This window comes from Cuculus canorus, chromosome 19, assembly GCF_017976375.1.
Source record: "Cuculus canorus isolate bCucCan1 chromosome 19, bCucCan1.pri, whole genome shotgun sequence".
Taxonomy (NCBI): domain Eukaryota; kingdom Metazoa; phylum Chordata; class Aves; order Cuculiformes; family Cuculidae; genus Cuculus; species Cuculus canorus.
The window spans coordinates 1,858,025-1,884,855 of record NC_071419.1 but is presented as its reverse complement, the minus strand read 5'-3'; the positions used below and the strand labels follow the sequence as shown (position 1 = coordinate 1,884,855).

General features: G+C 53.4%; 2 protein-coding genes across 3 annotated transcripts; one reads left to right on the top strand and one right to left on the bottom strand.

Annotated features, from left to right (window-relative positions):
* Window positions 1–132: 132 nt before the first annotated feature.
* Window positions 133–12,507, top strand: PTGS1 (prostaglandin-endoperoxide synthase 1). 2 transcript variants are annotated; one of them, XM_054084051.1, is made up of 11 exons: window positions 133–264; window positions 6,055–6,171; window positions 6,323–6,463; window positions 7,161–7,304; window positions 7,687–7,868; window positions 7,956–8,039; window positions 8,426–8,672; window positions 9,237–9,523; window positions 10,245–10,392; window positions 10,772–11,147; window positions 11,225–12,507. In XM_054084051.1, the coding sequence occupies exons 1-10, from the start codon at window positions 177–179 to the stop codon at window positions 11,125–11,127; spliced, it is 1,794 nt and encodes a 597-aa protein (XP_053940026.1). In that variant the 5' UTR covers window positions 133–176; the 3' UTR covers window positions 11,128–11,147; window positions 11,225–12,507. The 2 variants fall into 2 exon arrangements, with proteins under 2 accessions (XP_053940026.1, XP_053940024.1); XM_054084049.1 differs by having other exon boundaries at window positions 10,772–12,507.
* Window positions 12,508–16,671: 4,164 nt separating this feature from the next.
* On the bottom strand, window positions 16,672–25,633 carry PDCL (phosducin like). Its single transcript, XM_054084052.1, has 5 exons — window positions 25,588–25,633; window positions 23,474–23,514; window positions 22,849–23,023; window positions 21,615–21,796; window positions 16,672–20,578 (listed from the first exon to the last, which is right to left on the bottom strand). The coding sequence occupies exons 3-5, from the start codon at window positions 23,015–23,017 to the stop codon at window positions 20,027–20,029; spliced, it is 903 nt and encodes a 300-aa protein (XP_053940027.1). The 5' UTR covers window positions 23,018–23,023; window positions 23,474–23,514; window positions 25,588–25,633; the 3' UTR covers window positions 16,672–20,026.
* Window positions 25,634–26,831: the final 1,198 nt, after the last annotated feature.

Genomic DNA, 26,831 nt, shown 5'->3' with positions numbered 1-26,831 from the left:
ATGCTCAGCGACGGGGAGACCGTGGATGGGGTCTGCGGTGGGACACGGGACCCCGGGTCCAGGCGGGGTCCCCGGGCTGCCGGGGGCGGCCCCGTCCCGGCGGGGGCGGGAGGAGGCGCGGCGGGGGCGGCACCGGCGGGGCCGGAGCTGCGGGGCGCTCGGAGCTGCCTCTCGCCATGGGCGGCGGGTGCCGAGCCCCGGGGCTGCTGCTCGCCCACGCCGTGCTGCTCTGCGCCGCCGGGAGCGCCGCCACCCACCGCTCCGGTACGGGGCACCGGCAGGGAGGGAGGGAGACCCGGGGCGGCCGGGACTGCGGGTCACATCCCGTACCGGGGGCCGTCCAGCCCCGAGGGGACCCGGGGAGAGAGCGGGGACCCTGCCCGGGGGGAGCGGCAGCATCCTGCATCGGGGGGACCCGGCACCGGGGAATCCGGTACTGGAGATGCAGGGGGAGCTGATCCCAGAGAGTTCGGTACCGGGGATGCAGGGGGAGCTGATCCCGGAGGATCCAGTACCGGGGATGCAGGGGGAGCTGGTCCCAGTGGGTCTGGTACCGGGGGATGCTGGGGGAGCTGATTCCAGAGGGTCCGGTGCGGGGGGATGCAGGGGGAGCTGATCCCAGTGAGTCCGGTACCGGGGATGCAGGGGGAGCTGGTCCTGGAGATTTCGGTACCGTGGATACAGGGGCAGCTGATCCCAGAGGATCCAGTACCGGGGATGCAGGGGGAGCTGATCCCAGCGGGTCCGGTACCGGGGATGCAGGGGGAGCTGATCCCAGCGGGTCCGGTACCGGGGATGCAGGGGGAGCTGGTCCTGGAGGGTCAGTACCGGCCCCCCAGGGCTCAGGGGTCGCAGGGCAGTCTCCAGGGGATGCTGGGGTGTCTGCCCCGAGCCGCTGCCCAGCGCCGCAGGACGGGTTTGCACCCCGCGAGGTCTTTCCATCGCCCCCCACCATGGAGCCCGAGCCCCTGGCGGGGCAGGAGGGTCCCCGCGGGCACAGCGGGAGTCAGGGTCCCTGCGTCACCTCGAGCTCCGCGGTTTGACCCGTCATGCCTGACCGGAGAGCAAAACGGCCCATGAAAAAACAAACTTCTCCTCTACCTCCCGCAGCGAGGACCACACGCGGGGTCTGGAGGAGCCACCGCTGGCCTGAGCGTGGCCGCACGACAGGGCTGGGTGCCCGCCAAGGCCACCACCGTCCCGCGGGCCCTGCGGACGGACAGGACCGTGGCAACCCCAGGGTGGCCCTGGCACTGAGCGGAGGGTGCCCAGCGGCTCCCGGCAGCCTCCCGGCTGGGATGGGGCTTCCCAAAGGAAAGGGGGACTAAATCCATGAATGCTGGGAGCCAGGACCCTTCCCCGCTCTCCCCAAACACATATCAGGTGAAACTGGTGAAGATGGAGAGGTGGGAGCAGCAGGGACCGCAGTGGTGGCCTAAGCGGTCTTTTAGCTCCCTTGCTCACAGAGAAGGATAGAACCATGGAGGGGTTTGGGTTGGAAGGGGCCTCAAAGCCCATCCAGTTCCACCCCCTGCCATGGGCAGGGACACCTCCCAGTGGATCTGTTTGCTCAAAGCCACATCCAATGTGGCCTTGAACACCTCCAGGGATGGGGCAAGTGTGGCAAACACACTGCAGCGCCGTACCTGGTGTCGGTACAGCTGTAATGGGCTCAGGCTGCCCGTGCACCCCGGGGTGTCGAGGAGTAACGCTGCTTATGGGGGGCATCCACAGAGCATGTTGCAAAACAAAACTGCATCTCAAACCCCATCAGCTTCACCCCCAGCCCCTGCAGTGCTGTTTCCTACAGGTCCTTGATGGGCATTGACTCCAATCTCTATTCTGTGAAATGACCTTCCTCCTCGCAGAAAAGAGCTCGTGGCACTTGCCAGGATCTACAATTCCTCACTAAAGTAACGTTCTCAGCAGAGCCGGTGCCGGCAGGTGGGCTGCGTCCCTCAGCGGGGCTCCAACCATCTGCGGTGCAGATGGTGCTGGTGGTGACCATCCCCTGCAGCTCACCTTGGTTTACCCACCGCTTTGGGAAGTGATGTGCCCAGACCTGAAAGCCCCCCTAGATGCGCACAGGCTGTGTGGGCAGCACAGGGGTGCAGGGGAAGCAGGATATGGGAGAAGAACCCAAACTGAGCGGTTTTAGGCTGAGCTGGGTGCTGGAGCGGGACACGTTGCCCTTCCCACTGCCCTTTTCCTCTTCCCACTGCTGTCCTGCTGGGAGAGGAGAGACTTCCCTGTGCTGGAACTGCTGGTCCTGTGTGAAAACAGTGACCCCGAGGTGGGGACTTCCCTGTTTTGGCAGCGTGTGTGTCCGAAAGAGGAACACAACGTGGGGCTGCAGCGCCTGGAGGGCCCATGGCCACCGCTGCTCTGTGGGGGACTCCGGCAGTCAGGATGCGACCCGGCAGGAGGTGTCAGGCTCACCTGAGCAGGACAGCGGGGCTGAGTGTTCCCAGCGTGGGTGAGCCCCTTTGCAGCCCTCTGGGCTCCCTGTCTCAGGCGGCAGAGTCAGAGCAGGAGCAGCAGGAGGAGGAGGGCTGGTGCTGAGGAGGCAGCAGGCACACAGCTGCAGAGCCCACCGGGCACGACCACACGGAAGAAGGGACCTCTTGGGATGGACCACGCTGTCACTCGCTGGGCTGGACCATGGTTGGTGGGGACAGGCGAGGGGCAGCCTCTGTGTGGTTCCTCCTCCCAGCATGGGTCTCATCTCTCTGAGAAGCTTCTCCTGGGGGTTGAGGACATCTGGGAGCAGCATCTGTGTGTCCTGCTGGGCACAGGACACATTCTAGAGAGCCACTGGGGACCCACACGCCCAAAGCAGCTGGGACAGACACACGCTGGGATGGTGCAGCTGTGACCCATCCCCAGAGCTGACTGCTGCATGCCAGGATCAAAGCGAATTTCTCTATGTGGGGAAAAAAAAAAGAAGATACCTGGGATATACATGAAAGGACGGCTCTCTTCCAAGCCTTAAGTAGGAGGGAGAGATCTGGTTGAGGAATTAGGGGAACTGCACCGTGCCCTGAGGTGCTGTCAGCACCTCCCCAGCGCTGCACCGGCAGCACCGCAGCCCTAATCTAACCTTTGGATCTGCTCTCAAAGACCAAATAACAGGATGTTGGGCCGAGGCTGGGATCTCCTGCTCACTTGATGTTTGCTCCTTAGAGCGTTTCTCCTTGACTCCTTGCTGGCTGCACCTTGGCTCCGAGCCGTGATGTTTCCCTCTGTAGACTGTTCCTCTGTCTGTGAGCAGAGCCAAGCTGCTCCCATGGTGTTTCTCTGCTTTCCCCTGCAGATATTGCCTTGGCTGCTGGCTTGCCTTCAGGGGTGTAGTTTTGTACAAACATTCTTGCAAAATAAACCTAACCGTCCCCTCCACAGCCATTCCACCCTCGCCGGGCTGGCGAACGGGAGGTTCAGCAGCACCCAGACATCAGCACATGCCTGAGCTCCAGCCACGGGGCAGATAGGGCACAGCCCGCGCTGAGTGAGGGCCACCAGGTACCTCCGGTAGAGTCGCTTCTGATCCGTGCTTGTTTCCGTAGCCCATGGCCAACCACCTCCTCCCAGCACAGCCCCTCCGCAACGGGGCTGATGTAGCCCCAAGGTGGGCTGCAAAGGAGAGCCTGAGGCCCCGGGGCTGTGTCACCGCTCCAGCCAGCGCGGCAGCCGGCCGGCAGCACGTCCTCGAGGCCAGCAGCCTGGCTCAGGTGCAGGGCAGGGGATCGCCGAGCCCCCCGCGGCGGCAGCCGCAGCCCTGGCGCGCTGCTCGGGTCTATGGTGCCGACAGAAGTGGTTGCAGATGACAATCTGGCTGCACTCTGTTTGCTGTGAGCAGCTTGTGAGCCTGAGGAAATCTCCTTGAAAGAAGAAAACAAGTGCGTAAGCCTTTCATTGCCTTCAAAGGCTGCGGCTGCAGAGCCGTATCCCATCGAGCAAGCCCGGCTCCAGCCCGGCCATGATTTCCCCCTGGTTGTGTTGGCTGTGGTTCACGGAACGGATGTTGTCCCTAAAATCTGGCATTTTTCGGTGGTGATGGAGCGTGTTCCCCAGCTCTGCTGTCACGGAGGGGGCTGTGCTCCAGCACGGAGCCTGGCTGCAGCTTTCTCCACACTTGGAACCGTCCTGGCAGAGCCGGCGCAGGATTCCTGGCCGGGGTGGGGAGAGGCACGAGCTGCCGTGGGAAGGAGGCTCCGAAAGGACATGAAGGGGTTGCTGTCACGGGCCAGGACACGCTCCGTTGCCCTCCCACCCTTTTGGCTGGAACATGCTGCTCCCACCCCACCTCTGGGACCCCGCGGCACTGACACCCCTGTGAACTGCGGGGCCAAGCCCGGCATGCTGCCAAACGCGCCTTGCAGGAGTGCTCGGCCGTGACGTGCCATCGAGCTCCGTGCCGGGGAGAGCCCTGGCAAAGGGAATTGCTCCCGACTCCCCACGTCAGCTGGAGAGACGGGCAGGACCTGCCGTGGCAGAGCCCGCGGCGCGCAGCATCCTCCCAGCCCCGCTGCCCCTGGGCTGCACCGGGCACGGCACAGGATTGCTCTTTTCTGTGCTCGCAAAGTGTGCAGCAAAGTCGGAGTTACTGATGCAGGAATAGCCCAGAGGATGCTCCACTGCGCTGCAACAGGGCCTCCTTTGCAGAAGTTCCCATCTTGCAACAAACCGAACGTGTGGTCTGACCTTAATTTGTCTGAGATAAATAAGAATCTGCCTGCTGCCTCCCGCCTGGGTCTGCAACAGCGTCTGGATACATGAAAAGACCTGAGATGAAAGCGAGACTCATGGAAAGGCTGGGAGCTGAACGCGTTTTTGCAAGCCGGTCCCTGTGACGTTTGGGATTTGGGGTCGCCGAGCTGCCAGCCAAGCCCTGGGCTCCAGCGCAGCCCCTGCCCTGGGCCGGCAGCTGAATGGGAACGAGAAACGGTGCAAAATTAGCTTTATTTTTCAAAGATGTTAATTTTTAGATGAAATTTCCTATGGAAAAAAACCCGTGGTTTCTATTCTGCATGCCCGTGTCTCGGCCTCAGTGTTGGAACCTGCTCCCAAATTCCAGCAGAATTGAATCAGGTCTGGCGGGGGCCTGGCGAGCCTGGAGGATCGCATGGAGCAGCCGATGGACCTGGGAGACTTCTTCCATTGTCTGTGACACCGGGCACAGGGACGGCTTTCGCTCCAGCCGATGGCAACGGAGCTGAGCACCGGGTGTCAGTGGCACTCCTGTCCCCCAGCACTGAGCATCCAGCGGGGCTGGTGTCCGCCGTCCTGCCGACACACACCGGACCCTCAGCCGGGTGTGCTCCAAGAGGTCTTATCCTTTGGCACTTTCATTCTCCTGGCACAAAGGCCCCATCAGTGGGGACCGCCCCGACTCGGTGGCAGCGCTGCTCCGGTCTCCATGTGTCCCGTGGGATCCCGCCTCGTGGGACAGGCGGAAAGGGGCTCTTATCTCGCGCCTGCAGGCTGGGGCGAAGGTGGTGGAGGAAAGGGCTGGGCAGGGGCCGGGGCAGCGAGCGGTCAGCCCTTCTCATCCGCTCGCCGTGGCGAGGGCAGAGAAGCCGCTCGCCAAAGCAAACTTCAGCCCAGACAATTTCTATGATTATTAAGGCATGTCCTGCATTTGCACGGCTTTGTCCCATGCCGGAGCTGCGGGGGCACCGCAGCCCTCTGGGCGTGAGGCTACGGCCCCGCAGTGGCGGGGGGCACCAGGCAGCACCCATCGGTGCATGGCTGTGGGGTGCAGACGGCTCCTTCGGCAATCCCGGGTCTTTCAGACAAGGATAACATCCACAAGGAAGGAGGAATGGTGTCGAAGTGATGCTTTTGCCTAAAATACCTCACCAGGGAGGTAAAAGAAAAGCTGAGCAGTAATATCTGGTGTTGCACTGGCCAGGGCTGTGCTGTCCCCCTGCAGCGCGTCATCGGCACTGGGCTGGGGACCGGGTCACGGAGGCGGCTGCTGTCTCAGGGGGACCCCAGGGTGCATCCCGCAGTGACACTGTGGCTGCATGGTGATGTCCCTCTGTCTCCCCGCAGTGAATCCCTGCTGCTATTTCCCCTGCCAGAACCAAGGGGTGTGCATGAGGGTCGGCCTGGAAGGATACGAGTGCGACTGCACGAGGACAGGATACTCTGGGGACAACTGCACCTCCCGTAAGTCTGTCTTGCTCAAAGGACCGAGGGGTCTCTGGGTGGCACTCTGTGCCTAAAGCACGCGATTCGTGGCAGTGATATGCGGGTGGGCTGGGGCCGTTGGTTGGCTTCGTTAGCAGGGTGAGTGATTCGCCTGGTCTGCCTCCCCCAGCCGAGCTCTGGACGCACCTCCGCAACCTGCTGAAGCCCAGTCCTGCCTTCTACCACTTCATCCTAACCCAGTTCAGGTGGTTTTGGGACATTATCAACAGAACCTTCATCAGAGACACGCTCATGAGGCTCGTGCTCACAGGTGAGGGGTTGGAGCGGGTCTTGGGGTGCAGCAGGACTTGGGGAACCCCCGGGCGTCAGCAGAGGCGTGGGTGGGGGCGGCACGGCTGCAGGGATGCTGAGCGGCTCCTGCAGGCACGATGGGCGCTGGGCTGCAGTCACCTCACCAGGAGACCCAGGAGATTGTCACACACCGCCCATCACCCTGCCACCCTGCCCAGGGGGGGCTGCCCGCGCGTCCGCAGCCGTGCGCTGGGCTGACAGCCAGCTGGAAAGCGCGAGTGGCTCTTGGCATGCTGCGCTTCCCGGGCCAAAGGGCTCTGGAGAAGCCGCACGGAAAGCAGCCTGTGGAAATAATGGAGCTGGCCCTCATTATTTATGTCCCCACATCCATCACTTCGTATAAATATTTAGGTTCCAGCCCTTGGAGCTTTAGCGATGTGGTTCGCAAGGCTCTGGCTGTTGGTTTTGCCATTTCTGTGTGGCTGTCATCACATTCATCTCCCAAGAACCCACTCGGTGCATCAGCACAAGCTCTCCTCTTGTGCAGGGGACTGCAGCCTTTAAAAGGCTCGGAGCAAAGCCCAGGACACCCGCGTGCCTCCGCTGCCATTCCCTTTCTGGGTTTCGGGGTGGTAGGGGAGGGTGTGTGGCAGTAGTGAGCGGGCAGGGGCCCCATGCTCGGGTCCCACACTGGCGATCTCCCTCTCTCCTCGCAGCTCGTGCCAATCTCATCCCCAGCCCCCCCACCTACAACTCTGACTATGGCTACATCAGCTGGGAAGCCTACTCCAACGTCAGCTATTACACCCGCATCCTCCCACCCGTGCCGGACAACTGCCCGACGCCCATGGGGACCAAAGGTACGTGGCTGGCCCGGTGGGACCGGCACCGCACGGCGCCAGGCTGGGGCTGAGCCACCGGAGCGGCAGCCCAGCTCCGTGCTCAGCGCGGCGTCAATGTTTCCCACCCGGCTGTGCCACGGACACACCCGCAGGGCACCGCTGGCAGTGCTGCGTGCGGCCGCTGTCCTGCCCAGGCTGACCCCGCGGCCAGGAGGAGCTCGATGGTATCCAGGACACTGCTGGGCACATCGTAGCCCGCGTGAGGGGGCCGTAAGGTGTCCGTGCAGACCAGTCGGTGCCTGGAGCTGCAGCAGATGCTGCCGTGCTCCGCAGCCGCCCCGCAGCCAGCAGCACCGCCCGGGTGCTCAGTGCAGCCGCCCTCAACCTCCATCCTTCACAGGGAAGCAGCAGCTGCCCAACGCCCAGCTCCTGGCAGAGAGGTTCCTGCTCCGGCAGAAGTTTGAAGCCGATCCGCGAGGCACCAACCTGATGTTTGCCTTCTTTGCCCAGCATTTCACCCACCAGTTCTTCAAGACGTCTGGAAAGATGGGACGTGGCTTCACCAAGGCGCTCGGGCATGGGGTGAGGGGCACTCTGGGCATGAGCGAGGAGGGACTCGGGCACGCTCTGCCTTTCGGATGAGTCCTGAAGGCTCTGCTTTCTTGGCAGGTGGATCTTGGGCACTTGTACGGGGACAACCTGCAGCGGCAGCACCAGCTGCGACTCTTCAGAGATGGGAAGCTGAAATTCCAGGTACCGCCTGGCATGACTAAGAATGGTGTCTCAGCCCTGTGCTCCAGGGTTGTCTGAAATCCACACCCCTCTGCAGCCCAGGCCGGAGAGCCCTGGGAGCATCCGGAGCCCCAGCCCTGGCGCTCTGTGCAGGGCGCTGCCGGGTCCCCCGGGGGCTGCCGGCCAGAGGTGCCGTAGCAGGGGAATGAGTTTGGGGGTTGAGCTGTTCTGACAGCAGCAAGCGTCCTGCGGCTGGGGCTGTATGAAGGGAATGTTTCCATCCTGCTCAGTGCTTTCAGGAGAGCAGCAGTGGTACCCAGAGGGAGGCAGGTCCCAGCTCGGCAAGCTTCCGCCAGGGTGGTTTTCTCCCTCCGTCCTTTCTGCCATCCCATTCCTGTCTCCCCGAGGTGGTGGATGGAGAGGTGTACCCCCCCGCAGTCACTGATGCTCCAGTGCACATGGTCTACCCGTCTGCCATCCCCAAGGAGAAGCAGCTGGCGATGGGGCAGGAGGTGTTTGGGCTGCTGCCGGGGCTCTGCGTGTACGGCACCCTCTGGCTGCGTGAGCACAACCGCGTCTGCGACATACTGAAACGGGAGCATCCCACCTGGAGCGATGAGCAGCTCTTCCAGACGGCTCGTCTCATCCTCATTGGTGAGGACTGGTGGTGCTGCAGGGCACAGGCACGATGGAGCCCTGAGTCCACCTCCCCGGGCAAGCCCCAAGGACTTGGGTGTTGGTTGGTCCCTGTTTGAGGGTGATGGCCAGTCTGGCTTTAGAGGCTGGGTGAATTTCTCTGGCAGCCTTCTGGGGATCGTTAGCTTTGGTCCGTGTAGCAAAAATTGGGTTTCATCCATCAAAAACTTTCATTTGTGATAATTTTTTCATAGTTTTGAATTATTTCATTTTAATGTTCTATTATAAATTTACTACAATCTCAAGAAATTTCATTTTTGACCAAAATCCAGAAGAGACCCATGTCATCACATGATCTCCAAGAAGCATATCAAGGTCAGCTCCCTCAGGAACCATTTCGCTTTTGGCAGACTGACCTTTGCTAGTGAAGAAATAATTCTCTGGAAAATTCCCAATCAACTCAGCCATGGTCAGAAAGGTCCCATGTGGTGGGTGGGTGCTGGGATCTGCTGCCATAGCATCTCGGGGTACACAGCTGGTATCTCCTGCTGCTGACAGCTCCTTCTCTCACCTCCTGAACAGGGGAGACCATCAAGATCGTCATTGAAGACTATGTCCAGCATCTCAGTGGGTACTTCTTCAGCCTGAAGTTCGACCCTGAGCTGCTGTTTGGGACGCAGTTCCAGTACCGGAATCGCATTGCAGTGGAGTTCAACCAGCTTTACCACTGGCATGGGCTGATGCCCGACTCCTTCATCATCCAGGGAGAAGAGTACAGTTACGAGCAGTTCCTCTACAACACCTCCATGCTCATGGACTACGGCGTGGAGGCACTGGTGGAGTCCTTTTCCAAGCAGATGGCAGGAAGGGTAGGGTCCTGCTCTCCCGTCTCCGCGGTGCCGGGGCTGTGGGACCTGGGAGGGACACTGCTGTGCTGTCATTCTTACACGATGCAAAGCGCTGGTCCATGGCATTGCCTGTCTTCTGCCCAGGGCAGCACCTGCTGGGCACGTCCCGAGTCCTCCCCACAAGCACCGCAGCCAGGCTGGGCCTTGGCAGCCCCTTTGCTTTTTTTTGGGACTCTGTAGTAAACAGCGTGGAGATGCCAGGAGCCTGCGGAAGCTGGCTGATACAGCCGGGACCTCCTGGCCCAGCCTGTGGAGCAGCCTGGGCACGGGAGCAGCTTCTCTGGCACTGTTCTTTGCTGCCATCACATGGATGCTTTCCTCCAAGCGATTCCATCTACATTTCTGACTGTCTTTTCCTGTGCAATGCACCAAGGCTGAGGCACAGACCTGCTGCTCTATGGGTGTACAGGTTCTCCCTGTGACCCCAAACCCTCGTAATCTTTCCTTCTCCCAGGCTCACTGGTGGGTCACTGTCCATCCAGGGCTTCTCCTGCACCATTCCCCAACCCATACCGGGACCAGGACTGGCTTTAGCCCAAGCTTTTGGCAATGTCCAGCGAGTTCCCTCTTCTCACTGCTGCGATGACCTGCCGGTCTCCCCGACACCACGCCCAGGACACAGATGCTTTTGTGTGGTGGCTCATCCCTTACACAACCTCCTCCTTGTGCTCTCACCCTCCAGATCGGTGGGGGACAAACCATCAACGCTAACGTCTTGAAAGTGGCCGTTGGGGTCATCAAGGAGTCCCGGCAGCTGAGGCTACAGCCATTTAATGAGTATCGGAAGAGGTTTGGCATGAAGCCCTACAAGTCCTTTCAGGAGCTGACAGGTAGGGCTGCAGCGCTGCTGCAGGAGCTCTCGGGGCTTCGCTGGGGCGGTGCAGATGCCCTGTGCCGGCAGGCGAGGTGCGAGATCACAAGCTGCCCCCTCGCTGCTGGGCTTGTCCTGCAGAGCAGCCCCTCCTGCCCATCCAAGCCTTGCCTGGTCGTCACCCTCCCACCAGGGGCCACAGGGCTGGTGCCTCGGTGGCAAAGGTCCTCTCTCCTAAGAGGCTGGATGAGCAGTGCAGAGGGCAGTGCCTGCCCTGGGAGCTGGGCTCGCCACTGCCTGGGCTGTGGGACCTGTTGTGTTCCCATCACCCACAGCACGGCCCGTCCTTCCCGCAGGCGATTCCCTTGCTAAAGCACTCTGATTTTCCCTTGATGCAGGGGAAGAAGAGAAGGCGGCAGAGCTGCAAGAACTGTATGGAGACATTGATGCTCTGGAGTTTTATCCAGGCTTGCTGCTTGAGAAACCCCAACCCGATGGTATGTTTGGTGAAAGCATGGTGGAGATCGGATCTCCGTTTTCCCTGAAGGGGCTTTTTGGAAACCCCATCTGCTCCCCAGAGTACTGGAAACCCAGTACTTTTGGCGGAGAAACTGGCTTTGAGATAGTTAAGACAGCATCACTCAAGAAACTTGTGTGCCTCAACGTGAAGAAGTGCCCATACGTGGCATTCCGTGTGCCGGATGCTGAGGAAAACAGCAGCCCTCGGGGTGGTGGACGATCTGATGAGCTCTAGGACCAGGAAAGCCTGCCCAGGTAGAGACCATCTTTGCCCAGGCCCCGCCTGAGCCGAACTCCCAGCCTGGCACTGAATGTCCCATTCCATACCGCAGGGTGCAGCAGGGACACAGGGACATGCCCACCCCTGTGTTGAGCGGAAGCAGGACAGCAGATGGTCCCATCCTGGGCGTCCTCTACACCACCCTTTTGAAGAGAGACTGGTACCAGTGCTGTGAAAAGCTTGAGTGCGTCAGGAGTGTGGCTGCCACCGCTGTCCTCAGCAGACCCAGCTCTCGTGCTAGCTCATACCTTCCGCTAAGCCAGCTTTGGGGTTCCCCAGAGGACACCCACCTCTTTAGGATGCTCTGGACTCCCCTCTGCTTGGTCACCTTCCACCCCTGCTGCATTCCAGCACCAGGACACCAGCAGCTTCTCTTCCACAGGGCTTCCCTGCTCGGGATAGCAGAGTGCAGAGCCTGGGGAGACCTCGCAGTCCTTCCTCCTCTGCCGCACCCGGTTAAGGTGCTGAGCTCCCCAGGAGAGATGGAGGAGGCAGCGCACTGAGGGATGGGGAGGACACGCTGTAGGCGTTCATGCTGTCCCACTGGTGACTAAGCTCGCAGGAGAAACCTGCGCTGATCCACTTCTCCTGCAGCCGTTCTAGACTGTCCACCCCACCATGCCCAGCACACAGGCACGGCTGAGATGCAGCCAAGAAGGAACCAAAGCAACATCTCTGCAGGAGGAGACCAGGGGACAAGCAGCAGATCAGACCTCCCGCAACCCCACCTGCTGTCTGGGACCCTGGCACGTGTCGCCAGCCACCTGAGCGAGGCTGCTCGGAGCAAGATGCCACCTCTATGCAAACACAGTGGTGAAGTCACTTCCATCCCATGATCATTACACTTCCCTGCAGTAACAGCTCAGAACCGGCACGTCCCCAAGGCACACAGAGCACGCTTCCGTCCTGCTCCAGAAACGCACATGGGTGTCAGCCCTCACCGACACAACACGGTATCTGGCAGCCACTGTCACTGGCTTTGATCCCCATCAGATCCCATTTCAACTCCAAGAGAATGGACATTGAGAATATTAAAAGGTTTTAAGTCTCCTCTCATGTCCTCCAGCCAGTTTCCAAGCTGTCTCGCCAGCGCCAGGCCCTGCAGGAGCGCAGGGTGCTCGGGAGGCAGGATGCTCAGGAGAGGAGTCTCCGGGGCATTGCTGGCGTCCCTGCTGGGACGTGGCTGCGCTGTGCCACCAGCATCGCGGTCACTGCCGCTGGGCTGTGTCATTGCCGACCGCATCAAGAAATGGACAAATGGACGGAGCAACCCTCCTCAGGAACTGCCTCGGCAGGGGGGTCTCGGAGCTGGGGTCTCCTGTGAAGGTTTGAGCTACGCTGCCGCTCACAGCCCTGCGCCGCCGCTCCGCTGCTAACACAGCGATTCCATCCCACAACATGTATTTCTGTCACATAAAATCTATCCACATGTAAATCTTGCTGGCCAGGTATTTCATAGGTGTGAAAGAGCCGCAGATGGCTGTGGTTTCCCCCTGTGCTGAGCCGGAGAAGGGGCTCATGGACTTCCATCCCGGCAGGACTTCCACCCAGCGAGGTGGCTTCATGGCACAAGGCCATGCAGGCTGCGAAGCTCCCGGCTGGACCCTGCTTGCAAGGTTCTCCACCCTGAACCCCCAGGCACTGCTGGCTGCTCCTCTGCCCATCACACAAAGCCATGGGAGATGAGGAGAACCAGGGCAGGAAGTTCTGGTCCAGGATGGTGCCCTGAAACCCAGGACCAGGCAGCGCCTTAGGAATGGGGCAAGCAAGGGAGAGGAGGACAACAGAGGTGACCTCTCCAGGTAGATACATCCAGGTAGACACAGCGCTCTCTGTACTCTCCACCACCATTCCCTACAGGGGATGAGGATGGATGGGGGAGCTGCCCATTTGGGGAGGGAATGACACTGCTCTGATGTCCCACTTCTGCCCTGGAAGTTTCAATCGTTCCTGGTCACGCCAGCTGATTTTTTTTATCCCTGGTCAACCAAGTGTGTCATGATCCAAATTCCTCAAGAGGAGGTTTATGAGGCACTTACAGGCAATAATGAAACCAGTTACAGGGAGTCGTCACAGAAATTTAAACCAGGGAGATTTAAAGAGCTGGTGCAGTGACGGGGATGCATTGGGAGGACAGCATAGCAAGGGAACACCTGCAAGCAGAGACCCCCAGGGCAAGATCCTTCCACTCCTCTCTTTAACCCTTCAGAAACGAGATGGTTTTAGCAGCATATCATCTGGATTTTCGTTTCCTAATGGCACGCAGAGGCAGGCCCAGCCCACGGAGGCACAGCAGGCGGGTTTCCTTGCTGTTTGCTCGCCTGGGTTGCCCTGCCTGGCCGCCTCGACATGTACACACCCCAGTCCCACTGCTCCTGTGCATCTCGCAGCACTGTGTGGAGCAGAAGTGCTGAGTAGCAAGTGCAGAGGAGGACAGGGTCCTTCTCCATCCTGCAGTTCCCTTTCCCCTTCTCTTCCTTTCTGGATGGAAGCCAGTATGCAGTGGTGGTGCTGTGCCCAGGTACCAAAACAACCAACACGCCACTTCCGTGGCAGTAGTGAGGGTCTCTCCCCAGCGTCTGTCCCACCACCAGCTCTACCCTGTGCTGTGACCCCCAAGGACCATGATCTGCCCTGTGCTTCCCTCACTCAGCCAGCAACACAACACTCAAGAAAAAGGCAAAGGGCAGCAAGTGTGGAGCAAGATATCATCCAAAGACCACGACCGTGTCTCAGATCCACACTGGGATCCACGCGTGCCATGTCCCAGCCAGCCAGAGCACACTTCTAGAATGTCTGTATGACTGCTTTTGCCCTGTGCTGAGCTGCTCCAGCCTCAAGCATCCTTCACCTTCATCTGGCTAAAGGCTCAGCCAGTTTCAGTTAGACCACAAACATCCTGGGTTTGTTTGTAGCTATCAAAGCCTGCCAGCACTGTTTTGGTACCAACCAATACGCATATGACAGCCCGTCAGGCACGCAGACAGCTGTCTAGATGCTCTCTGCCTCCAAGGAGGAATGTTTCACCAGGAGATAGCTCAGCTGAGCCAACACCGGCCAACCTGACATGTCTCCCAGCCATGCCACCAGCTCCCACACAGTACAGTGCAGGACAGCAAAGCATCTCCCTCCTGCACCTCCCCCTTCTGCTAGCAGGAAAAAGCTTTGAAATGTTTTCTTTTTAGGACTAACATGCACCAGCCAACAGCATCCCAGCTGAGCCTGGGGACACACAGCCCTGCATGTGGAGCTTCCCCTAGCTCAGCACTGCTGAGCTCTTGCGTTTGCTTTGCTGGTCTTTCAGCCACAGCAGCTTGCAGAAATTGCTCCCATCACCACCACCTTGTCCACCACAAGGCCACAACCACATCTAAGGCAGAGGGCAGTGGTTTGCACCTAAACATGGTGTTTAGCCTGGTGCATCCACCAGCATCACCCAACAAAGACAAGGGCTCTAAGCGTCCACTGCCACTGTGAGCTCCGGGAATGGCACAGAGGCGAGTGCTGCCAGACCTCCCCTCTGTTCCAGCTCTTGGAAAACAGCTCATGGGATGTCCTCTGATTTTTTAAACAAGCACCTCCTAGGAGCCCAGCTGCAGCTCATCTACGCAGGGACAGGAGAACAGTGTTCGTGCAGTGCGAGCAGCAACAGTGAAAACATCTGTCTGTGGTTGTGTGAGCTCGTAAGCAATGATTCACTGAGCAGGGGATTACTGACCAGAGCAGACAGAACAAGACAGACCCATTCTCTGCAATGCTCTTTCATGCAAAGCGGCCCCTAAGGTTGGGGGAAAAGGGGCAGAGGTTGCAGCTCGACTGCAGCTGCTCCAGGGTTTCCTTCTCCGAGCAGCCCACACCTAATCAAGATCCACACCGTAAAGTCATGTAAACCCCACAGTGTAAAAAATAAGTAGGGTCCTGAGGGTGAATGCAAAAGCAGTCCGTCCTGCAGGCTCCCCCGAGCCTGCCCCAGCAGGGCCCTTCGCAGCGTGAGTCACGCCAGTGACTGCACAGCAACGTTTGTTTGGATTTTCAACAAAGTCATACGTGATACATTTTAGAAAGGAGCGGATTAGAGGCCAAAAAGAACCCGCAATGTAAACTTTTCTAAATCTTGTCCCTTACTGCCTGTCACCTCGACCAGCACCGTGATTAAACGCTCATCCTGTGATCTCAACCCTGCCCTTGCCAAGCAGCCGGCTGTGTTTCCTTGTGCATTTGCATTCTGCTTTTCATATTGGAACATCATGAGACGTGAACAAACTCAGGTGATTTTACACTCCCCTCTCCCAGTGCAGGATTATGCCCTCCTGTAAAACCAGACGTTTCTGGCTGCTCCCTTTGCAGAAGGCTGCTTTTTCCAAAACAAAACATTTCCCAGAGGCAACACAACCTACCTGACAAGTGCTTTTTTCAACTTCTATTTATAGTACTTCTTGAAGATGAGAAACAACTCAGAGAGGCAGAGGTACCTTCTTGATCCGCAGGGTGTATCACACGAACCAGAGCAGACGGTGGCCACGGTGATGCACAAAGCTGACCGGCTGGAGAGCTGCTACCTGCAGGAAGGGCCAGACCCGCTTGGGCCACGTCCACACCTTCTTCCTGCACTTGAGAAACTGCTGATAGAAAGTGGGACAAAGAAAGGACAGACAGCAAAGACAGAACATGTAACATCTCAGCTGGAAGAAGTTATCTTGTTGGATCTTGGCTGTGTGTTAACTTACAATCCTATTTTAGATATAGAACTGGTGTAAATATCTCAAAGCATTTAAAGGTGATAAATACCAACCTTCCTGCTCAGGACCAGCCGCTTTCTTTCTGAGCTCTCTTGTCCTGTTGAAACTAAAGCATTAAACAAAAATATTTAAGAAACAAAACTATTTAAGAAAGTTTGCTTTTTGTTTCTGGCTTTCGGGTGCCGGCAGAATTGCATCCAAAAACGTTAAAGCGCAGACAATACCTGCACAGCTATGCCAAGGTGAGACACGGTGGCTCCAGTTGCTTTGCAACCAGGACTCCAAGCTCCCTTGGCCTTTCACAAGTGATGTTTGTATCTGAAACACTCCAAAAGAAGCAGAATTGCTGGTGAAAGAAGGTGGGGGAAGAAACAGCCAACAGACACCAAGGGCCACAACAGGTCACAGCCTGGGGCTGCCTCCGGCGAGAGCGGTTTGCTGCCAGGACAGACCTGCCTGCGTGGCTCCTCCAGCAAACCAGCCCCTTGAGGAGGTGCACAGGGAACTGTGGCTCAGCAGCCAAAGGGAAAATCAACTCTTTCCTAACTTCAGCTGGTGTCCAGCAGCACGAACACCTGGCCAACAAACGGTAAGGTCTAACAACAAAATACTGGAGCTTGCAGCCCTTCCAGCCATCACAGCTGACTTCTACCACCACAGCAACCAAACCCACAGTTACAACCCATCAGCTCTCTGCCAGGAACAGTGTCATGTATTAGGGAAGCTGCCGTTCCAGAAAAGATAGATCAAACATCTTGGACAAAATTAAAAAGCATCCTTTATTCAAAACCAAACCATTTAGGAGGAATGCATCGATTGAAATGACATTTTGAGGGTGAGACTACAACAGCTTTGGGGGAAGGAGAGATGCCTGGATCAACCTGAAAACCTGGCATCTCTTGATGCCAAGCCGAATGTTCCAACAGTTTTATTTTATGGTGTTTGTACAATTTCATTTTCACTTTAGTCCCCATAAGATTTTATAAATACACACCAATTCTTAATCCGCATGTCAGGACCACATCTAAAATTAGAGAAATACAGCAGACTTTAACACTTCAACCCAAACATTTACAGATACAGTGGAAGTTCAAGTTGTAGTTTCTATTTGTATCAAATGGATGAAGGACAGACACATACAAACTAATAACTAATCTAAGTTAGTTTTACTTTGTTACATTGTTTAATGCACACTAAGAATGCTGTTTCTTTAAGTCACACAATTACCAGTGGGTCAGTTTGGATTTAGCTTCAAGGAAGGAGGAAAGCATCAGCAGCAGAACCAGCACAGCCAACGATGCCCTGCTGCTGTCCTCCCCTCCCTCCTTCTGCCCGCGCTGAGAACACGCAGCAGGATTATAGCACATCTTCTCTCTACCCCCACTTCCCCTGTCCTTATTTTATTCTTCCAGATCAATGATTACTTGGGTTCAGCCCTTTTTTATCTTTTCCTCTTTGCTACTGGTGCTGTGAACCCTCTATCGTATACCTGAGTGCTGGAGAGTCACAGCCAGGAGTCACCTTGCTGCAGGCCATCCCACAGCAGCAGGAGAGAGTTTGGTCCTATCGCAGTGCTGCTGCCACAGGGGAGAAAAAGAGCACTGTATAAAACCAGAACTTCAAAGCGACTCAAGCAGTCAGCTCTCTCCCAGCCCTCTCTCCAAGCCAGGTTTTATTATGATGCTAATACACACCCTGTCTGCACGACGGGCTTTGCTGAATCTCATCTGGAATATAAATTACAGCTACTTTGATTTGTTTTTCTTAAATATGCTGATATCTAAGCTCAATTATTTAACTTCATGTAACTTCCATGGTTTTTTTTTTTTGGCATTCTAAGATAAAAAGAAATAATCTCTTGCCACATTTTGAAATATGGATTTCTGCCAGTTTCCTTAAAACAGCTACAATTTGTGCCTATTCAGTAGTTTTTAATTACAAACTATTTAATTTTCTGCTTATACCACCTTTTAAAACACAGTTCAAATAGATACAATTACAAATTCCTTTTCTAACCCAAGATCCGTTCTTATGAAGAACCTACTGTTTACGCAGAGATATTTGCATTTCTTCCTGGTGTTTCAAAGTGCCTTACATAAAACTTGCAATTAAATTTAATCATTAAACACAGCATTACATTGGGTCATATATTTAGGTAATGATAGTCTACTTTCCTCAAAATTAAAAAATAACAAGCAAAATAACTAATGGGTGAGCAAGCAAACATGTTGCAACAGCACACTAAGTATGCAGGAAACAATTCAATAAGGACTACGTACAGAGAGTGCACACTGAACAGGCTTATTAGTGCAAGCTACATGGTTTCAGCAACACAGCCACACCATAATCTGGCCAATAAAGCCTTTACCTCGCTCTGCTACATCAGATTTTGTGCTTGCATTAAATTAATGTATATATAATATAAACTACTAATGGCTCCTAACACTGCGCGGGTTTATCTCTCAGCTACGGAAGCAGCAGACTTGCTGGAGGCAGGGTGTACTAGAAGCCAAGGAAATTACTTCTCCATATAAAGATCCGATTTCTGAAGTAAGTAGAGCACAAACAAAATAAATAAACACACCTTAATGAAAACTTAACGACTGACAAACAGTAATGGAGGGAAGCGCCATGTACGGCAATTGCCCTCAGCAGGAATAATGTTCACAAAGGAACAAAAGGGCACAGCCCGGGGTGTCTTTCATTCTGTGCCCAGAAGTGGGAGTCAGCCTGTGGTTTTGGGGAAGATCAGAACTTTTAAGATCAGTGCCTCCAGACAACTGAAACAGCTGTGGTGATGCTTTCGACAAGGCCTCACTACAGAAGTCAGAGGAGAAAACAGTTAACTCTCCACACAGGTTTCACTCCCCCCCCGTTTTTTCTCTGGTAGCGAGCTCCACCGTTGCGCTGTACAACACATCCTCCCGCAAAGTTGCCATCGGAGCAATGTGGACAGTGGCAATGGCTTTCATCCTGCTGCACACTCAGTGCGCAAACAGGATATTCAGCTCCAGACAAGGGAATGAGCTGAGGAAAAATGAGCCCACTACCACCCATCTGCATCAGTGACCTGGGCTGTTGGCCCACAGCCCATTCCCCACAAACCCATCTAGTGATCTGTCCAGGTGTTATTAATACTCAAAATACAGCTGACAACTCAGCTGAGACAGGAAACATCAAGGCAGGCAGAAATTAGCTTCAGTACTGATTTTAGAGAAGTTTGAAATTCTGAGGTTATTCAAGTCCTAATTCTGCATTTTGCCAACAAAGCCCTCCACGATGCTATTGAGCACATGCTGGAGCCCTTTATGACAATCTCTCTCTGAAGAAGCAGAGATCGTTTTCTGATGAAGTGATGGTGGGCATTTTAAAAAGCCGGAATGTGTTAAGAGCTGTAATTGAAGGAAGACTTTCTCATTTAAGTCTCAGGCAAGGTGAAAGGAAGAACTCTCTCCAGCTGAAAAGTAATTTCCAGGATGAAGTTGGGGGCTGTTGCTACTTCTAAGTGAGAAAGGAACAAAAACCTGATGCCAGGTGTTAGAACAAGAAGGTACTTCAAGAAGGAGACTGCAAATTCGGGAACGGAAGATGGGACCTTGCAGTGTTAACTGGCAGCAGTTCAGCTCCAGCTTAATAAAAAACCCGAATGCTTAAACACTTCATTTGCGGTCTAAACTCTTGTCTTAGCAAGCAAGTGCCCACATCTCAACCCAGTCAGTACTCACATTACACCATTTCAGGAAACCTGTAAGGAGCACACACAGCTGAGAACAGGATGTTTAACAAAACCTAAAAGATCTGGAGAACAGGGATGACAAGACGCACCTGCCTAAACTTACTAAATTGTGTTAGAACTTCATCTATGAAGTTTATGCAATTTGAATTGCAATTTGAATTGCATAAGAGTAAGACTGTGTTTTAGTGTGTAATTCATTGAATTAATCTAAGAAAATGTTAGGAATTCCTTATGCTACGTTAAAGAAATTTTTAACCAGCAGAAGCCAAAGTGCCTGAGGTGGGAGAAGAGACGCACACTAAAGATGAAAGGGAACAATCCCTAGCACAAGAATATCCCACAGTACAACTACACCGACTGACCCCGTCGTATTCACAGTTCAGTCTATTTCCAGATCACTGTCTTCACTGTAACATGCAGATGGATTATGTACAGAAGTCAAGAGCACGAGGTCTTTTTCAGGAAGCAAACCACATTCCTGCAGAAAAGCCTCCAGGTCTACAGCAAAAAAATCTTCTCCAAGCTGGTCTGTGATTCGCACAAAATTGCCGATGAGCTCTCCCGCCTTATAGACCAGCAGAGCCGGCAGTGCGTTATTCGTAAAGCGGGCGCTAGCGCCAATGAGCGAACTCTTAACTCTGCAAAATTTAACTGTTGGATACTCGGCAGCCAGGCAGATCATGCAGCCATTCAGGGACTCGCTGCCAGGGATATCGTCTTCATAAATATGGATCATGATCAGTGTGCCCTTATGCTCTTTATCAACCGTGTCCAAAAACGCTTCCCCGCTGGTAATCTCAAAAACCTGTTTGAATTGCTGCCCGCTGTACAACTGCTGCCTCATCTCCTCCATTCGCTGCTTCCTGTATCGCTGTAAAAACTCCTCATCATCTTCATCATTGTGAATCATGTTATATTCTTGTAACGTCATCTAAAAACACATACAAAGATATATGAAAAGAAGATCTGTGTCGCTATATGGGTCACTTATGTAATGAGAGTTTAAATCAAGAGGATTAATGTGGGTCACTCATCTTTAATAACAGCAAAGTGCAACCCATGAAGGTTCAAGCACCCTCTGTATTACCCTCCATTTTGATCTAATTAGAAACCACGTCCAGTGGGAACAGCGATGTTCAGCCTGGGGTATTCCAGTTTCCACAAGCTGCACTAATAACACAAGTGGCTGCTCTGTGCTCCCACTTTAATTCAGGTTAACGGCAGCTGCCGCTTTCCCTAAGCTGCGAGCACTGATCTGGATCCTGCCTCTCACCCAAGCCTAGCTTCTTTTTATAAGCTTTTTCATTTAGTTTCTCAGTTAACATTTTTCTGGCAATCAAATGCACTATCTTGTCTGCAGAACTGAAGTTAACAGGATTTTAAGTCTCTCCTACCTGTCCACTTGCTTTGTTAAACACATTTGCACCATTCAAGGGAGAGGAGAGTGTGGCCAACATCCATCATCTGAAGCAAGCAACACTGTGTGCTAATTATTAACCTCTCTGTCTAGAACTGTAAAAGCTAATTATACGGCCCAGCTGATTAAAGCCATCCACTCACTAACTACAAAATCAACAAGGCCTCCTAAACTCTTGTTTCAGGCATGGTAGGTTTGCTGTGCAGCTCTTCATAACAATCGCCTAAAGTTGATTTATTTGATAAACAGATCAGGAAAATCTAGGAAAAAGATTTAGACTTCTGTGGTATAGCAGCTAAACTGCCTATTTCCTAACACAGCCAAACGCAATGCTCCTGGAATACCACTAAAATGCAAAATAATTGAACTTGACAACGCCTGTCAAACTTAGTTACAGTACGGCTCTTACACCGCAGCTGCGTTCCTGGTCACCAGGGAGAAACAACAGATCTACTGAGAGAACAATTCCTGCCTGCTTCTTGTAAGCAAATGATAAAACTGAAAATGTTAAACATTTAAGTGGCATTTTAATTCCTTTGTGCCATGGTACCTTTCCATTCATCTTTTCCTGAAGCTCCTTCTGCTTCTGCTTATCAGTCTCTTCATCCAAGTGAGATCGACAAGTCATAGATAACTTTTTAATGAGACGTTCCATCTCCCTGCGCTGCTCCTGCCGCTGTTCAGTCTCCAGTTGTTTATATCTTCGCCAGTCATTAATGACTCCTTTGGGACCTGAAATTTAAATAAGTAGGTATTTGATTAAAAGGGGAGTAAAATGACACCTATAATTCCAAATTCAAGTAATAATTTATACATCAGCAGTAAAATAGTGGCCCTGTCATAAACTTTTTGTAGCCTGTACAACACGCTGCAATGAAACAAAGAAGTAATTGCCACTGGCATGTCCTCGAGCTTGTATCTGTGTTTTTGCCTAAGAGACTCAAGCTGATCTAACCAGGCTACTCTCAAAATTGTCCCAAAAATTATTCCAAAGATTAATATCTGTGCCCTTGCGTCAGAACCACCAGCCCTCAAGAATTCCCCTACTGTTAGCATGGCTTTTCATAAGAACAATGATGGGAAAGTACAACAAAGTTTGTCAGTGCTCTTGTCAGGAAGCGATCACAGGCTGTGATGTCCAACAGCGTTAATTCCTCCAGCGGAAAGCGATACCTTCCAGGTCCTCTCTATGCACTCCAGTTTATTGCTGTAACTCCTCCTTTCTTCCTTCACGTGAAATGCGTAAAACCCATGCAGGAATGTTTTTTATCGATCTCAGAGACAGCATAAAGCACAGAGGACCAGTCCTTCCCAAGAGCATAAGAAATACCCTCTGGACCACAGCAAAGGTGCTCACAGAGCAGTACTGCATCTCTGACAGCAGCAGCAGAGAACGCTGCTCTGGGAGAGCTGAGCCGCTTTCTGGCTATCCCTCATGTACTCGTTCAGCACCTACATCTGTCACATTAGGACTGTCAGTGGTTAACAACTGGGCAGCTTACAGAATAGAAATGTATGCATTATCAACCAAATCACACAAATCAGCTTTGTCTGCAAAGCCAAATGGCTTTACATATAATGCCAAGGCCTCTCAGAGCAGAAGTCAAACATTAAAATAAAGAACCGGTTACTAAAAACAGACTATAACCAGGAAACAATTGAGCAACGACTCAAGTACACATAAAACCAGGACTTTCCTTTAAAAAAGATGCATTTTAGAAGAACACGTGAATCTTCCAATAAACAAAGTACTGACAAAACAATTAGTTTGCCAATGACTATACCTGTGTTGACTGCACTGCCATCGCTGCTGAGCTCTACCTCCCCAACGCTCTCAGGAACAGCGCTCTCCCCTTCTTTATCTTCTTTCTCACTGTCTTCATCTTCACCCTCACTACTGCTGTAATAATACTGGAGTTTCTCACCGAGCAGTTTATCATCCAAAGTAGTCATGATGCTCTGAAAAACAAATTAACAAAATAGGGGATGCATCTCTCATCCAGTTTTGCAGCAGGAAATACCACTTTAAAAGCACAGCGATGGTGCCCTGCTGCCTCAGAGTAGTTTTTTAGCCACATAAGGAAGCTTATAGCCCATCACCAAACAGCCTACAGTGCAGACAGGCACAGCCGCTAATTCTCAGCCACAATCTGAAACTCAAGTTAAAAACCTTGACGAACAGAACTGCTTTGAGGCTCACTAGTGCGGATACACTTTATGTCTGCTCTCGTTCTCGGAGAATGAATTTTCTAACTGTAGTTTGGGAGTCTTATCAGCCTCACTCAGACAGCTCCACGAGGCTGACTTCCCTACTATTGAAATTTGAATGTCCAGTATTATTTGCATTAACAACGATCGATTTGAGTTGAAGAATAATGAATGTAAGTAATCAAATTAAAACATTCTGACCTTTATTCCTTTCCAGCCTTCCAGAAACAAGCGCCTAAAACCTGGAGGAAGACATTTCAGATTCCATTAATTCAAACTGTCAAAGGCAATCTCACAAAAACTTTTGCAGGAAGTCAGCACATTTGGATAACACAACACATGCAAGAAAAAAAAGCTTAAAGAAAATGTAACCACATCCACGATTTAATAAAAAAGATTATAGAGAAAGAAACATACTTTGAGAAAGAACATACAAATCCTTAGTGCAAGCAGCACTATTTCACGAACATTACCTCCAGGCTCAGAAATAACAAGAACAGACATCTACCTGTCTGTCTTATTTTCACCTGTCCAGTGAACACATCTTCACAGAAGTCAGCAGCATCCTGCTTGTAGGGACAACACTGAGAGCCAGATGCTGGTGCACTGATAAAGGGATTGCAACTACCCTCAAAATGCTGATGTTTCCTGAGTTAAGTGTTTTCTTTATCCAAATCATCTTCTGCTAAATAGAAACGAATGGCTGCAGAATCCACCCTCTAAAGCTACTGATGGTGTCGGCATTTACAGACTCCATAACCTCTTACAGCAGGAGAGCTGAGAGCATGGGTGTTTCCAAGTGATGAAGAGCTGAAGAGCCACCCAGCACCTCTGGACTTTGGGCTCACTCCACTGACTCCTTCCACTACAGCATTGTAAAGCAGCTGTGGATCAGATCTCATCCTAATGGAGACGTAAAATGCTTAAGAGTTACTGGTCTTTCCCGCGAGAGGGGTAATGAATCATGGAGTCATAAAATCATAGAATGGTTTGGGTTGGAAGAGACCTTTACAGGTCACCCACTCCCTATGCAGTGAGCAGGGACATCTTTAACCAGATAAAGTTGTTTCAGAGCCCCATCCAACCTGATCTGGACTCTTTCCAGGGCTGGGGCACCTCCCACCTCAACTGGGCAACCTGGGCCAGTGCATCACCAAAGGGTGTGGAGCAGAGTGCCGGATGCGATGCTGTGGACCTGTGATGCACGAACAACGTTTAAATGAGGTTCATTAAAAAGAAAAAAAAAAAGAGGATTTTTATCAAACCCATCAACATGGGCTCAGAGTTAATGCTGAGGGCTCAGCCCTGCCAACATGTAGGTGACTGACCTCAAGCAGCACTCGGATCACGCTGGGCTCTCCCTCCCCTGGCAGCCAGGCAGGAGCTGAGCCGCTGAGCTGGTGGCTGTGGGGGGGCCCAGATGGGCTGGGAAGTGGCCGCTGCTCATGGAGTGGGCACTGCCACAGTGTGGGATCTCACAAGTGGGGAGCAGATAAAAAATGACGGCAAATAAAGTCTCTTGTTCTGGAATTCTAGGAAGCAATCATCCTTTATCACACCTGGGCAACACAAGGAGTGACCTCCACCAGTTGTGCAGCCAGACAAGAGCTGGGAAAGAACATATTGCCCACTCACATGCATATATATAAATTTTCCCATAAATCTTATGCATGTTCTGTCACTTTCCAAGGAGTGATTTTAATGTTACTATGAACTTCACAACTGTCAAATCTCCTGTTAATGTGGAGCTGGCTCCTGCTCTGCCTGGCCTTGCATCTGAGACAGGAAAGCTGCAAACAGAGGGGATTATAGAGAAAGAAACGTGTTCAGCACAAATAAGCCCGAACACAAGATGTTATCACCGCGGATAATGAGCGGGGTCTGGAAAGACAATCTTTGAAAGAAAACACGCTCTCAGAGGGACATTCCAACTTGCAAAAAATACAATTACTGAGACGAAACTTTAGCTTAAATCAAAACCATTCCGCGTTCTCTAACAGTCACTTCTCGGGGGGGTGGAGGGGGGGTTAACCAGGGCCCGGGAGACGCGGGCGGCAGACGGCGTCGTTGCAGAGCGCCCAGCGCGGCCCCCGCCACGGCCGGCCCCGGGGGATCGGCCCTGGGGAACAGGCCCCGGCCCCGGGGGACCCGCCCCGAGGACCCGCCCCCGCGCCCCAAGGAACCCGCCTCGCACCCCGAGGACCCGGCCGGCGCCCTGAGGTACCGGCCCCGCGCCCCGAGGGACCCGCCTCGCACCCCGAGGAACCGGCCCCGCGCCCCGAGGAACCCGCCCCGGGGACCCACACTCCGCTCACCCGCTCCGCGCCGCTTCCGGGTGTGGCTGCGCGGGGCACGACGGGATGGAGGCGGACCGAGAGGAGGGCGCAGGGAAGAGGGGCGGGAAAAGGATGGGGAGAGAGGGGGGAGAAAATATGGGAAATGCGGGAAAGAAAGATGGGAAGGGAGGGGGGAAGAGAGATGAGAAGGGGGGAAAGAGAGATGAGAAGGGGGGAAAGAGAGATGAGAAGGGGGGAAAGAGAGATGAGAAGGGGGGAAAGAGAGATGAGAAGGGGGGAAAGAGAGATGAGAAGGGGGGAAAGAGAGATGAGAAGGGGGGAAAGAGAGATGAGAAGGGGGGACAATGAACTGGAAGAAAGGAGTGAGAAAAGGACGAGAAGGACCAGAGTGGGGGACACAGGGACCAAGGGGAGGGGGCAGGGAGCGAGGAGGACACCCGGGGGAAGGCAACCCAAGGGGCTGGGGGGGAACAGAGCGAGAAGGGGGACACAGGACAGCCCGAGGGGGGGAGAGGGACCGAGAGGCTGAAGGCACAGAGGCAGCTGATTAAGGTGGACAAATAATTTTATTGGTGCATGCAATACATGTCAATACTGCAAACTTCTTCCATCACGTCTCTCACACACGGAACACCAGGCTGCTCTACCCGCGCCCAGCCAAAGCCAGCCAACACACGGCACCGCCGGGCCCTACCCTAACACCACGGAACAACTCCAACCCCGAAGCAACGGAATAGAATCTCCTCCCCCATATAATCCCCATTTCATTTTACAGATTTTTTTTTTTTTTAAATTATAGTTTTAAATAGAAGCTGAGAATGCGCCATAAAAATGAGCATTAAATCCATCGTAGCGATGGTGCCTGCTTTATACATGATGGGTGTACACCATCTTTTATTTCATTTACATTTCAATCGAACAATAGATTTGCAAAGAAAATGTCTAATACAGACGTAAAAATATTCACACTAGAGCTTCACAATCGGTTGTACAATTGACAAACAGGCCTCTTTTCCCAAACTTTCCAGCTAAGCAAATTTATAAAAATGTCATCAATGCAACAAGAAAAAAAAAAAAGTTTTCTTTAAAACTTCCAGGGAAAAGAATACGCAGTAAACAGTATAAATGCGACAGCAGATGCTGCAAGCTAACCACGATACTTCTGAGTGGCTGTACAGTGGGGATGTGCAGTACAAATCAAAGCCACGTGTGTTGTATCACAACTACCGTATAATGTACTTGTTTGCCCAGCTACGAAAACG